Source organism: Oncorhynchus masou, chromosome 23 (genome assembly GCF_036934945.1).
Source record: "Oncorhynchus masou masou isolate Uvic2021 chromosome 23, UVic_Omas_1.1, whole genome shotgun sequence".
Taxonomy (NCBI): Eukaryota; Metazoa; Chordata; class Actinopteri; order Salmoniformes; family Salmonidae; genus Oncorhynchus; species Oncorhynchus masou.
Window position 1 is genome coordinate 58,351,778 of NC_088234.1, and position 14,208 is coordinate 58,365,985.

At 47.3% G+C, this 14,208-nt stretch overlaps 1 protein-coding gene across 4 annotated transcripts in view; it reads right to left on the minus strand.

Annotated features, from left to right (window-relative positions):
• Positions 1-14,208, minus strand: part of LOC135511110 (attractin-like protein 1) — a 327,206-nt gene that overhangs the window by 198,680 nt on the left and 114,318 nt on the right. For all 4 annotated transcript variants that reach the window (XM_064932650.1, XM_064932647.1, XM_064932648.1 and 1 more), the window contains 2 exons: positions 9,858-10,094; positions 8,858-8,995 (listed from right to left, as the gene is read on the minus strand). In XM_064932650.1, coding sequence (XP_064788722.1) covers positions 8,858-8,995; positions 9,858-10,094 — 375 coding nt within the window. The remainder of the gene's footprint in view (positions 1-8,857; positions 8,996-9,857; positions 10,095-14,208) is intronic.

Below are 14,208 nucleotides of genomic sequence, written 5' to 3' on the forward strand. Positions count from 1 at the left end.
GCTGGGACTTTTATACGCCAGGGTGGAGGCATTTAATAAGGCTGTGACGGGACAACGGCCCACTGAGACATAGACTCCAGGAGATTCATGTTGAACCTAACACCACAGTACTGTTGAGGTGTCCAAAGCCATGCACACAGCATTAACACTATGGACTTTGATTTGAAGAGGTGTTGAAACAACGCTAATGTGCTAGTAGCACACGTATACCCGAGTACACAGTACACTGAGTACACGTATACCCAGAGTACACGTATACCCGAGTACACAGTACACTGAGTACACGTATACCCAGAGTACACGTATACCCGAGTACACAGTACACTGAGTACACGTATACCCAGAGTACACGTATACCCGAGTACACAGTACACTGAGTACACGTATACCCAGAGTACACGTATACCCGAGTACACAGTACACTGAGTACTCGTATACCCGAGTACACAGTACACTGAGTACAGGTATACCTTAGAACACAGTACAAACCACTATTCAATCTGAGAAGGGTTCAGTCATCCCAGAGTTCCGCCAGGAACGGGAATGAGGTGTTCAAGCTACTTTTACTAGCCAAGAGAACAGGTGAGACTTCCTGCCATCCCTGCAGTAACTATATCTGGAGTATAGTTGGTGAGCAGGAGGACAGTCTTTATAGATGTGATACAAGTCAACATAAAGCTGTGCAGGTCTCCTCTAGTGCTTCATCTCCCCAGGCCAGCCTTCCGACCTCTCCATAGGCCTTCCAGCAAGTGACAAGTTCAAAGAATCACGTAATGAATAAAATAATTGAATTGGGCCCACATAGAATTTGAAACGTGGCAGCCTTTTGCAGTCGCTTTCTCCCTTCCTTCTATGCAGTGAAAAGAGCAAGATTATACTGTACTGGTTGGTGTTGGTGGCAGGCAGTACGGTGTTCAGGACAGCCTGAACATAGTCAGCAGACACACAGCCTCCTCTGTGCTGCTGAACAGATGTGTTGGCACACAGCATAACATACCTCATACACGTATGATGAGAAAAGATCGAATCATGGAATCAAAACCAGCAAAACTGTATGTGCTGGCAGCGGGACTGTCTATAAGGCATCGAACCGCTTCTCTGAATGTGAGGGTTCAATTCTATATTTTTGATTCAATAGAGTCCTACTAAATCTCTACGTCCGGTTGACAGAGGACCTTGAAGATTTCATGGCAGACGGCACACAGGTAATTGTAGAGCGGTCTGTCAGTAAAGAGCACGACCTTCACAAAACCATCAGTGATGAAGGTAAACCTAATAACCCATGTGGATCACAAATGAAGCCTGGCTAAACATGATTAAGTGTCACTGAGCTTTGCCTACATGACATGTTAAGAGGGGCAGCTAGATGCCCAGTGAGCCCTAATGGAGGATGTCAGAAAGACAATATGGAGGAGATGATGGACATGAATGGAGAGAGGAGGGGCATGTGGTTCTGATCCTTCTCATGTTGATCTTTGTCTGAAAACAGGGCCAATAATCAATGACCTTGTTTTTTTTTGCTAGATTTTTGTTTTTAATCAAGCTATTAGTCTAATCCTCTCTCTTTTGGAAGGATATCATTTTCTGACCACTTCATAAATCTCAACCCTACAGACCTGCTATCTTAATTTGATCACTTTGTCGTCACAGACAATTTTCCTGCGCAGCAGAAAATGCAAAGTGTAGTATATTAAAGATTTTAAAAAGGCCATTAAAGTCAGTCATTTCAACTTAATTTCAGACATGATTTACCTTTACGAGAACTGTATCAACCCCTACAACAATATCCACTATTATAATCCACATGTCCTGTTGTTGTAGGATTATTTTCCTGCAGTGAGCAGCACACTGTGATTTAGCACATAGTTCCTAAAAAGGCTACTTGAAACGGGACAGGTGCACACATCAAATGTCACACAGGTGATATGTTATCATGAACAAGCACACATGCCACTTCATACACAAAACTCACCACACACACACACACACACACACACACACACACACACACACACACACACACACACACACACACACACACACAGGGAGACTTTTCCAAGTAGCTTCTTCACAGTGTCTAGGTAAAACAACAAAAATAGACCTCACAACCTCAATATGTGGCTGTCCACCCACACGACCTTCCGGGTTCGGTTTGCAACCATAAGCACCTTAGAAAACCATGAATTTCTACTGTGAGCGAGTAGGCTTCTCCCCTGGACCTGAGGAGTGCTCGCAACAATATGTCTGGGTGGAATTACAGGTCACATCCAGGTCCTCCTGTGTGTGGAAGGTAGCACCGATGGGAGTGTTTCCATTCCTGCTCTCCATCTAATTAAACATCTTCAACAGAACGTTCGAGGCAGACAGGAGTGGTGCATAAATAGCAGCAACATCTTTCCTCACCTCCAGGATATATTTAACATGTATACGTCTCTGTAAAGCCCGGATGTATAGGCTATAGCTATTTAATGCATAGCATGAACCCTTCTGTGAACTAATTATTTTCTGCTGAAAAGGGTTGCGTTCGGTCTTTCATCTTGCTTTGGCTAGATTGTGAGGAGTCTGCAGTTCTAGATAAAAGGGACTTGCTATTCTGGGCTTAATGATCTTGTAAGGTTAAGGGTTATGAAGGTAGGTAAAGGCTTGACCTTGACTTGGGGTTTAGCATGGTAGCGAGACACATAATAACTCCCACCACTCCACACTTCAGCTTGGCTCAGTAACAGGTGTATAATCCTATAGCTGAACTTGAATGTACTTTTAAGGCAGTAGGTGCCAGATCAGAGCTATAAGAGTGTGTGTGCCTGTGGCCAGAAATAGGGCCTCTGAAGGAGGGGATGACTGGATACCGCTGAGACTGTTGGGAAGGGTGCCCTACCGCCATGGGCATTCTTGAAGCAGGTGCACACACACACACACACACACACACACACCAGATTTGGGCACATAATGTAGGCATTAATACATACAGTTCAGGGTTTCCGTAATAGGGAGTAATAGTCTTATGGGGGGAGAAGAACAAATCTAATTGCGAAGAAATGCTTTGATCCTCTTCTGTTAGGAAAGTGTGTTACCAGACACTTCACCGGCAGCATTCATTGATTCATTGATGTAAATACCAGTCGATGTAAATATATTTGACTGGTCATGCTTATCGGTCTACAGGTTCATTTGCAGGTTCATTTAGTGGAATTAAATTGGTGCGTGTATATGTAGGCCTATCTTATTTATCCTATGCGTAAAGCACACAGATACAACATCTGTCAGACAGTACAAGAGCTGTTGCTACAGCATCTCAAACAGCAAATACAAAGTTAACTTCATCAGCGCATCACACACCCCTTTGCAAGGAGGCAGTATGCATTGAGAAAACATGTACTTTAATTGTTGGAAACCTGCATGTTTTACTACATATTATGAGGCATGTTCTACCTTTGCTTCAAAGTAGCCTGGCCAAAATCAGACCATATCTGTGGTGGTAATTATTTTATACTATATCAACTTTCTTTCATTGTCTAGTAGCCAAAGGCAAAATCCTAGTCCTATTAGCAACCCATGCTAGTTCTTGCATATAAGATCTCCCCTCTTTCAACATTTCTAAAGGATATTTTCATCTCTGTCACATGAAATAACTATTTTTTTGACAACTGTGTTTTCCTGTTAATTGCATTATGGGAAAAAACATTAGCACATAGCCTACTGCCTTGTGCACATAGCTGCGCTTATAATGTGAAATAATAGTTTATCAATATTTTAAGCTAAATGTTCTGATCTGTTGCATCAGCCTCATTGCTTTTAAAAACAAAATGTGGGCAAGGCCTACTGATTGTATGAATTTGGGATATATTGACCCACAACTGTCCCAGAGTCTGTCTGGAATAGGCTATTTCTTTCTCGACAAGCTGACCAATAGAATAGGTCAACTTTTCTACTATGGGGGATAGTAGATTGACAAAGGCTAGTGATTTTGCTGTTTGTTACTCGTCTTGTTGGCTGAGGAAAACTAAATGAACATCTCGCAGCCGGCTGCGACCAGGAGACCCATGATTGGCCCAGTGTCGGTCGGGTTAGGGGAGGATTTGGCCGGCAGGGATGTTCTTGTCCCATCGCGTACTAGCAACTCCTGTTGCGGGCCGGGCGCAATGCACGCTGACACAGTCGCCAGGTGTACGGTGTTTCCTATGACACATTGGTGCGGCTGGCTTCCGGGTTAAGCGGGAATTGTATCAAGAATCTGTGCGGCTTGGCTGATTTGTGTTTTGGAGGACATATGGCTCTCGACCTTCGCCTCTCCCGAGTCCGTAAGGGAGTTGCAGCGATGGGACAAGACTGTAACTACCAATTGGATATAATAACATTTGGAGAAAAAGGGGTAAAATAAATAAATAAAGATAATTGAAGGACCGTACATCTTTGCATCTCAAATTGCATCTTCTGTTAATATGAATTACCATCATCTCATTGGGATTCCTGTCATTCTGAGTACTGTGGGTGAAAGCCCTAACCAGATTACACACCCAATGCATATGGGTCCGGTACATTTCTCAAATGTCTGGAAAATTAAAATGCTGCCGGTCAAATGCCCAGCGCCACATTTACTAAACGGAAACCCTGATACAGAATGTATACTGACTCAAACATACAACCATCTATACACTTAAATGCATTTTAAACACACTGTATATATCTGTTCACACACACATAAACAAAACACACCTACACAGTGCTTACTAATGGGAGGTCAGCGGAGGAGGGCACAGTGGGTGCCTAGTCAGTGGGCTATTTTACAGAGGCACCAGAGCAACTACATCTCTGGAACAGCTGCAAACGTCTAATCCATCAGAATGGGTGAGCAGGAGGGAGGACAAAACCCCGTGCTGAGCTGAGGTCCTGATGACGGAGTCCCACCCTCACCACCCTCTGGTAGAGTGTGTGCACGTAGACAGGGACACACACAGATAAAAGCTGTCCTGCTGTCTACTCCCTCCCTCTCACTGCAGGATACACATGAGCTGGCTGTTCATGGATTCACACACAACAGCATCCTCCCACACTGAACATGACAGACACTCATTTATACCCCGCCAAGGCACTGCCAGAGGGTGTGTGTGTGTGTGTGTGTGTGTGTGTGTGTGTGTGTGTGTGTGTGTGTGTGTGTGTGTGTGTGTGTGTGTGTGTGTGTGTGTGTGTGTACATGTGTATGCGACAAAGAGAGAAAGAGAGAGACCAAGAGAGTGGGAGAAAGAGAGCGAGATCCAAAAAATCTAGAAGGGGTGTTAAAGTAGGCTGCTCCTGCCTTTATGAAAGACAACAAGACAACTCTGATGGGACACTGAGATGTGAAAGGTTAGAGGGCAAGCAAACAACAACACAAAAAGAGTTTATGAATCCCCTCAGGAGGCATCGAGAGCACGAAAACACATACAAAAGAAATTCAGGTTTGGAGACCATTAAACAAACAAACTGTTTAAACAGGCAGAAAGAGAGAACGAGACACCAAGACAGACAGACAGACACCAAGACAGACAGACAGACACCAAGACAGACAGACAGACAGACAGACACCAAGACAGACAGACAGACACCAAGACAGACAGACAGACACCAAGACAGACAGACAGACACCAAGACAGACAGACAGACACCAAGACAGACAGACAGACAGACAGACAGACAGACAGACAGACAGACAAGACAGAAAGTGAGAGAGAGACAGACAGAAAGCGAGAGAGAGAGACAGAAAGCGTGAGAGAGAGAGAGAGAGAGAGAGAGAGAGAGAGAGAGAGAGAGAGAGAGAGAGACGACAGAAAGCGAGAGGAAGCCAGACAGAAAGCGAGAGACAGACAGAAAACGAGAGAGAGAGACAAACAGAAAGCGAGAGAGAGACAGGCAGGTTGGACACGTGTAAAGACAGGGTCTGAGGGGGACTAGGTGGCTGAAGGGGCTCTACCAAGAGCCTATAATGGAATTCACCAGGCTAGCACAGCATGCCATATCCAAAAGCAATAAACAGCATTTGAATTGAACTCTGCAGTGCTGGCTTTAGGAAGAAAGGGAGAGGGAGAAGGAGAGAGAAACTGAAAGAACAACAACCATCAGCTTGCTAGGGCTCCCTGGATGACTTTGTGTGACTGTATGCCTACAGTGCAGTTAGTGGGAAAAAAACACAAAGTCAGACTTATTAAGCTGCCACTTGTCCAGAGCAAAAATAATAAGTACGCCAGCCAGAAGTTTTCAGAAGAGTGTTACACAAGCACAACCACAGCTTTAAGGAGAAACAGATCAGTCATGGCTACCACAACAAGAGATCTAACGCTTACCGTGGTACATTGCATCAACCAGGTTTACTGTAGCTCCCGCAACACTGGCTGTCTTTGTTTTGGTATTGTAACAAAAAGTGTCTGGTATTGTCTGGTATTGTATGTGTTGGTCTTGTACAGTAAATTCCCTCACCAAGCTCTATCAAATCACTTCTCCAACCCCTACACAACATGTCATGTCACAAGGCTGGTCTGTCTTTCAAAAGTCAATTGACATGCACAGCCCACCACAGGCTCGTCTCTCCCTCTCAGTACTCCAAGTCCCAGAGAGAGGTCTCCTGCAGCGAGTCAAACCAAGCTAGACCGGGCAGGGTTAAGCTAGACAGGGCGAGCAGACGGTTTCAGTGTCTACAAGGTGAAGCTGTCAGTGATAGACTTGGAAGGCTATTCTCCTCACCACATAGCGTATGTGAAAACACACTCTCCTTCAAAACACACACACACACATAGCCCCCTGTCACATTGTACAAGGTCAGCTCTTCATCGGTCATGGGGACACCAGACTGGGTAATCTCTCCTCCTCCATCTCCCCCTATCCTTCTATTCTCCATTCTTACAAGGTCAGCTCTTCATCGGTCATGGGGACACCAGACTGGGTAATCTCTCCTCCTCCATCTCCCCCTATCCTTCTATTCTCCATTCTTACAAGGTCAGCTCTTCATCGGTCATGGGGACACCAGACTGGGTAATCTCTCCTCCTCCATCTCCCCCTATCCTTCTATTCCCCATTCTTACAAGGTCAGCTCTTCATCGGTCATGGGGACACCAGACTGGGTAATCTCTCCTCCTCCATCTCCCCCTATCCTTCTATTCTCCATTCTTACATGGTCAGCTCTTCATCGGTCATGGGGACACCAGACTGGGTAATCTCTCCTCCTCCATCTCCCCCTATCCTTCTATTCTCCATTCTTACAAGGTCAGCTCTTCATCGGTCATGGGGACACCAGACTGGGTAATCTCTCCTCCTCCATCTCCCCCTATCCTTCTATTCTCCATTCTTACAAGGTCAGCTCTTCATCGGTCATGGGGACACCAGACTGGGTAATCTCTCCTCCTCCATCTCCCCCTATCCTTCTATTCTCCATTCTTACAAGGTCAGCTCTTCATCGGTCATGGGGACACCAGACTGGGTAATCTCTCCTCCTCCATCTCCCCCTATCCTTCTATTCCCCATTCTTACAAGGGCAGCTCTTCATCGGTCATGGGGACACCAGACTGGGTAATCTCTCCTCCTCCATCTCCCCCTATCCTTCTATTCCCCATTCTTACAAGGGCAGCTCTTCATCGGTCATGGGGACACCAGACTGGGTAATCTCTCCTCCTCCATCTCCCCCTATCCTTCTATTCTCCATTCTTACAAGGTCAGCTCTTCATCGGTCATGGGGACACCAGACTGGGTAATCTCTCCTCCTCCATCTCCCCCTATCCTTCTATTCTCCATTCTTACAAGGTCAGCTCTTCATCGGTCATGGGGACACCAGACTGGGTAATCTCTCCTCCTCCATCTCCCCCTATCCTTCTATTCTCCATTCTTACAAGGTCAGCTCTTCATCGGTCATGGGGACACCAGACTGGGTAATCTCTCCTCCTCCATCTCCCCCTATCCTTCTATTCCCCATTCTTACAAGGTCAGCTCTTCATCGGTCATGGGGACACCAGACTGGGTAATCTCTCCTCCTCCATCTCCCCCTATCCTTCTATTCTCCATTCTTACAAGGGCAGCTCTGAGCACCTCATATTTTAAACTTGATGACGGTCTCTCTCAATCTCTCTCCCTGTCTCTCTCCCCGTCTCTCAAGGATCAGATCAGTGACTTAAGGCCCATGTAAATCCATCTATTCTGTAAAACTGAGGAGTGAACCAGACTCTATAGGCACAGTCCTCAGGAGTCAGCCTGGTACACAAGCAAAGGTGGTATGACGGACGGACGGTAGTTAATAAATTGCATTTAATCATGACAGCGTTAAACCTATTAGAGAGAGAGAGGGTGATGGAGGGAGGAGAGAGACAGAAGGGGAGAGAGAGGGGAGGAGAGAGGGGGGAGGCGAGAGGGGGGAGGAGAGAGGGGGGAGGAGAGAGAGGGGAGGAGAGAGGGGGGAGGCGTCTATCAAACATGTTCGTCGCCAGTCAACTCCAAGATATAAGAAAATGATTAAGAGGGATTTAATGTCATACGCCAAGCGGGGAAAACGCACACCTGTCAGCTGGAGAATTATGTTATTACACCTTCCTCTCTCTCACTCTCTTTCTCCTACTCTTTCTGTCTATCCCACTATCATAGTCTCCATTTCTCTCCATTTCTCAGATCAGGGTTTCATAACAATGTTCACCACAAGACTCGACAGGGTTGATAGAACTGTGATTAAAACAGAGCTGCTGAAGTGCCTGTCTACTGCATCTTTCAACACAGTCGTTTCTGGCTCTACTGTTGTTCAAACAGTCTGCTTCTTGGAGGACGCACAGATTTCAGAGCCAAAACCTTTAAACACTGGCCCCTCCAGTCCACTCTGGTGCACTGCACCCATCACTGTACTTACCCTGGCACTTCCCGCCGTTAGTGGGGTCGCCATGGTAACCAGGCATGCAGGTCTGGCACTGCGGTCCGGTGGTCAAGTTCCTGCACTGCTCACAAGCACTGCCGTTCACACACGTACTGTGGCCGTTACACTGACAAGCTGGGGAAGAGGGAGGGAGAGAGGGTTTGGGTGTATAGCTTTAAGTGTGAGGAGGATTTGTGTGTATAGCTTTACGTGTGAGGAGGGTTTGGGTATATAGCTTTAAGTGTGAGGAGGGGATATATAGCTTTAAGTGTGAGGAGGGGATATATAGCTTTAAGTGTGAGGAGGGGATGTATAGCTTTAAGTGTGAGGAGGGGATATATAGCTTTAAGTGTGAGGAGGGGATATATAGCTTTAAGTGTGAGGAGGGGATGTATAGCTTTAAGTGTGAGGAGGGGATATATAGCTTTAAGTGTGAGGAGGGGATATATAGCTTTAAGTGTGAGGAGGGGATATATAGCTTTAAGTGTGAGGAGGGGATATATAGCTTTAAGTGTGAGGAGGGGATATATAGCTTTAAGTGTGAGGAGGGGATATATAGCTTTAAGTGTGAGGAGGGGATGTATAGCTTTAAGTGTGAGGAGGGGATATATAGCTTTAAGTGTGAGGAGGGGATATATAGCTTTAAGTGTGAGGAGGGGATATATAGCTTTAAGTGTGAGGAGGGGATATATAGCTTTAAGTGTGAGGAGGGGATATATAGCTTTAAGTGTGAGGAGGGGATATATAGCTTTAAGTGTGAGGAGGGGATATATAGCTTTAAGTGTGAGGAGGGGATATATAGCTTTAAGTGTGAGGAGGGGATATATAGCTTTAAGTGTGAGGAGGGGATGTATAGCTTTAAGTGTGAAGGCAAGGGATGGAATATAAATGTGTTTTTGTGCATTTATGGTTGTATTGATTGCTACATGACGTGTCTCTCTCGCTCTGTCTGTCTGCGTGTCTGTCTGCATGTCTGTCTGCGTGGCTGTTGACTCACCAGGGCAGTGGATGTAGGCCCAGTCAAACCCTTTATCTCTGGGGCACAGACCAGGCTCCAGCACCATGTCTCTGTCCCTCTCCCTGTCTCTGGGCTGTCTGGAGGGGCTTTTCATGGGCCCGCGGTATGACCCCTCCATACACTGGCCCTTCCCTGTGTTAGTGGGGTCTCCACACCAGCCACACTCTGCCTGATCCAAACACTGGCCACACGTCCTCAGGCCCGAGCAGTTCTGAGCTACAAGAGAAAGAGAGACCGAGACAGACAGAGCAAGAGAGAGAGAGAGAGATTATTCAAACACAGAAAAGTCCTGTTACTCATTACTTTATTCATTCTGTTGGCATTGGGAGGCTATACTCTCTAATACGATCTTAGACAGCAACTGACTCTTACTGTAATAGCCAGAGGGTTCATTATTTAATGGATTAGAGGGTGGGTATAAATGTATTGGTTTTCATTATTATTCCCACCTTTAGGACAATGGTTATTGTCTGAGCCAAGTTATCAAGGCTTGAGTTGGAGATAACAACATTGAAGTTGATAAAGTATAGTTTATTATGGTGCTGTAAGCCCTGTTACAGTGCAAGCGTCACGTCTCGAGGAAACCTGGCACCATCTCTACGGTGAAGCATGGTGGTGGCAGCACTATAATAAACTACTATACTGTTGGCATGTTTTTCAGCAGTAGGGACTTGAGAGACTAGTCAGGGATGAGGGAAAGATGAACGGAGCAAAGTACAGAGATCCTTGATGAAAACCTGCTCCAGAGAGCTCAGGACCTCAGACTGGGGTGAAGGTTCACATACCAACAGGACAACAACCGTACGCACACAACCAAGACAGCTCAGGAGCGGCTTCGGGACAAGTCTCTGAATGTCCTTGAGTGGCCCAGCCAGAGCCCAGACTTGAACCCGATCAAACATCTCTGAAGAGAACTGAAAATAGCTGTGCAGCGATACTCCCCATCCAACCTGACAGAGCTTGAGAGGATCTGCAGAGAAGAATGGGAGAGACTCCCCAAATACAGGTGTCCCAAGTTTGTAGCGTCATACCCAAGATGATTCAAGGCTGTAAGCGCTGCCAAAGGTGCTTCAACAAAGTACTAAGGGTCTGAATACTTTTGTAAATGTGATTTTTCCATTTTTAATTGATGAATTTGCAAACATTTCTAAAAAAAACTGTTTTTGCTTTGTCATTATGGGGTATTGTGTGTAGATTGATGGGGGAAAATGGATTTAATACATTTTATAATAAGCCTGTAACATAACTAAATGTGGAAAAGGGGAAGGGGTCTGAATACTTTCCGATTGCACTACACTCTCTTCACATCATCGATTGAAAGCTGGACTCTGACTCAGGATTCCAACCAAAGAGCGACATTTTGCAAACATTTAGCAAACGTGCTCTTGGTTATGTGTATCAGAGAAGGGAGAGGGCTGCGGGTGGCAGCCATGTTGGAACTCGTCGTGGTTGGCTGACGAGTACAGCCCCTAGGCCAGGGGAGAGGTGAATATCTGTTCATACAACAGACCCAACGTTTAGACAACAAAACACTTAATGTCTTTGATAAGGCCCCCCAGGACCAAACAACTTCTATCGGCGTGATATATTTACTGAATATTAACATGTGCAACATCGGCAATTTAATCAGAAAGTAAGGATGTTCTGTCAGTTTAGAGGACAAAGTTTGCTCAAAAGCCCCAATGGAGGTGCACTTTCTTTCCATATAAGCTTTCATGTATTGTATGTCAACCTTGCTTTCAAATACATTTCTGACAAATACAGTGGGGAGAACAAGTATTTGATACACTGCCGATTTTGCAGGTTTTCCTATTTACAAAGCATGTAGAGGTCTGTCATTTTTATCATAGGCACACTTCAACTGTGAGAGACGGAATCTAAAACAAAAATCCAGAAAATCACATTGTATGATTTTTAAGTAATTAATTTGCATTTTATTGCATGACATAAGTATTTGATACATCAGAAAAGCAGAACTTAATTTTTGGTACAGAAACCTTTGTTTGCAATTACAGAGATCATACGTTTCCTGTAGTTCTTGACCAGGTTTGCACACACTGCAGCAGGGATTTTGGCCCATTCCTCCATAAAGACATTCTCCAGATTTGTCTTTATTTTTTTCTTTATTCTACATTGTAGAATAATAGTGAAGACATTAAAAATATGACTCCTTCTAACTCCTCTGACGAAGAGGTGGAACAAGGATCGGACTAAAATGCAGCGTGGTTAGTTAGATACATCTTTAATGAAGATGAAACACAAACAATACAAAACAACAAACGTGGAAAACCGAAACAGCCCTATCTGGTGCAACAAACACAGAGACAGGAACAATCACCCACAAACATACAGTGAAACCTAGGCTACCTAAATATGGTTCCCAATCAGAGACAATGACAAACACCTGCCTCTGATTGAGAACCATATCAGGCCAGACATAGAAATAGACAAACAAGACATCCAACATAGAATGCCCACTCAGATCACACCCTGACCAACCAAAACATAGAAACATACAAATAAACTATGGTCAGGGTGTGACAGTAGCCCCCCTCCCCCAAGGTGCGGACTCCGACCGCAAAACCTGAACCTATCGGGGAGGGTCGTGGACGTGGCCCCCACTTCACCGTAGTCCTCCCCCACGTTGTCCGCTTCCGTGACCTCCTAGCCACGGCAACCCTACTAAATAACACGGGACAGAGGGGCAGCTCGGGACAGAGGGGCAGCTCGGGACAGAGGGGCAGCTCGGGACTGAGGGGCAGCTCGGGACAGGGGGAGCTCAGCAGTGAGGGGAAGCTCAGCAGTGAGGGGAAGCTCAGCACTGAGGGGAAGCTCAGGGCTGAGAGGAAGCCCAGCACTGAGAGGAAGCCCAATACCGAGAGGAAGCTCAGCCAGGCAGTTGAATCCAGCAGATCCCGGCTGGCTGGCAGTTCTGGCAGATCCTGCCTGACTGACGAATCTGGAAGAGTCTGGCTGACTGGCGGATCTGGAAGAGTCTGGCTGACTGGCGGATCTGGAAGAGTCTGGCTGACTGGCGGATCTGGAAGAGTCTGGCTGACTGGCGGATCTGGAAGAGTCTGGCTGACTGGCGGATCTGGAAGAGTCTGGCTGACTGGCGGATCTGGAAGAGTCTGGCTGACTGGCGGATCTGGATGAGTCTGGCTGACTGGCGGATCTGGAAGAGTCTGGCTGACTGGCGGATCTGGAAGAGTTTGGCTGACTGGCGGATCTGGAAGAGTCTGGCTGACTGGTGGATCCTGGCAGACTGACGGCTCTGGCTGCTCCATGCTGACTGACGGCTCTGGCTGCTCCATGTTGACTGGCGGCTCTGGCTGCTCCATGCTGACTGGCGGCTCTGGCTGCTCCATGCTGACTGGCGGCTCTGGCTGCTCCATGCTGACTGGCGGCTCTGGCTGCTCCATGCTGACTGGCGGCTCTGGCTGCTCCATGCTGACTGGCGGCTCTGGCTGCTCCATGCTGACTGGCGGCTCTGGCTGCTCCATGCTGACTGGCGGCTCTGGCTGCTCCATGCTGACTGGCGGCTCTGGCTGCTCCATGCTGACTGGCGGCTCTGGCTGCTCCATGCAGACTGGCAGCTCTGGCTGCTCCATGCAGACTAGCAGCTCTTGCAGCTCCTTGCAGACTGACAGCTCCATGCAGACTGGCAGCTCCATGCAGACTGGCAGCTCCATGCAGACTGGCAGCTCCATGCAGACTGGCAGCTCCGGCTGCTCCATGCAGACTGACATCTCTGGCTGCTCCATGCAGACTGACAGCTCTGGCTGCTCTATGCAGACTGATGGCACTGGGCAGACTGGTGGCGCTAGGCAGACTGGTGGCACTGGGCAGACTGGCGGCGCTAGGCAGACTGGTGGCACTGGGCAGACTGACGGCTCTGGCTGCTCCATGCAGACTGGCAGCTCTGGCTGCTCCATGCAGACTAGCAGCTCTTGCAGCTCCTTGCAGACTGACAGCTCCATGCAGACTGGCAGCTCCATGCAGACTGGCAGCTCCATGCAGACTGGCATCTCCGGCTGCTCCATGCAGACTGACAGCTCTGGCTGCTCCATGCAGACTGACATCTCTGGCTGCTCCATGCAGACTGATGGCACTGGGCAGACTGGTGGCGCTAGGCAGACTGGTGGCACTGGACAGACTGGCGGTGCTAGGCAGACTGGTGGCACTGGGCAGACTGACGGCTCTGGCTGCTCCATGCTGACTGACAGCTCCGGCTGCGCTAAACGGGCAGGAGACTCCGGCTGCGCTAAACGGGCAGGAGACTCCGGCAACGCTGTAGAGGCGGAATTCTCCGGCAGCGCTGGAGAGGCGA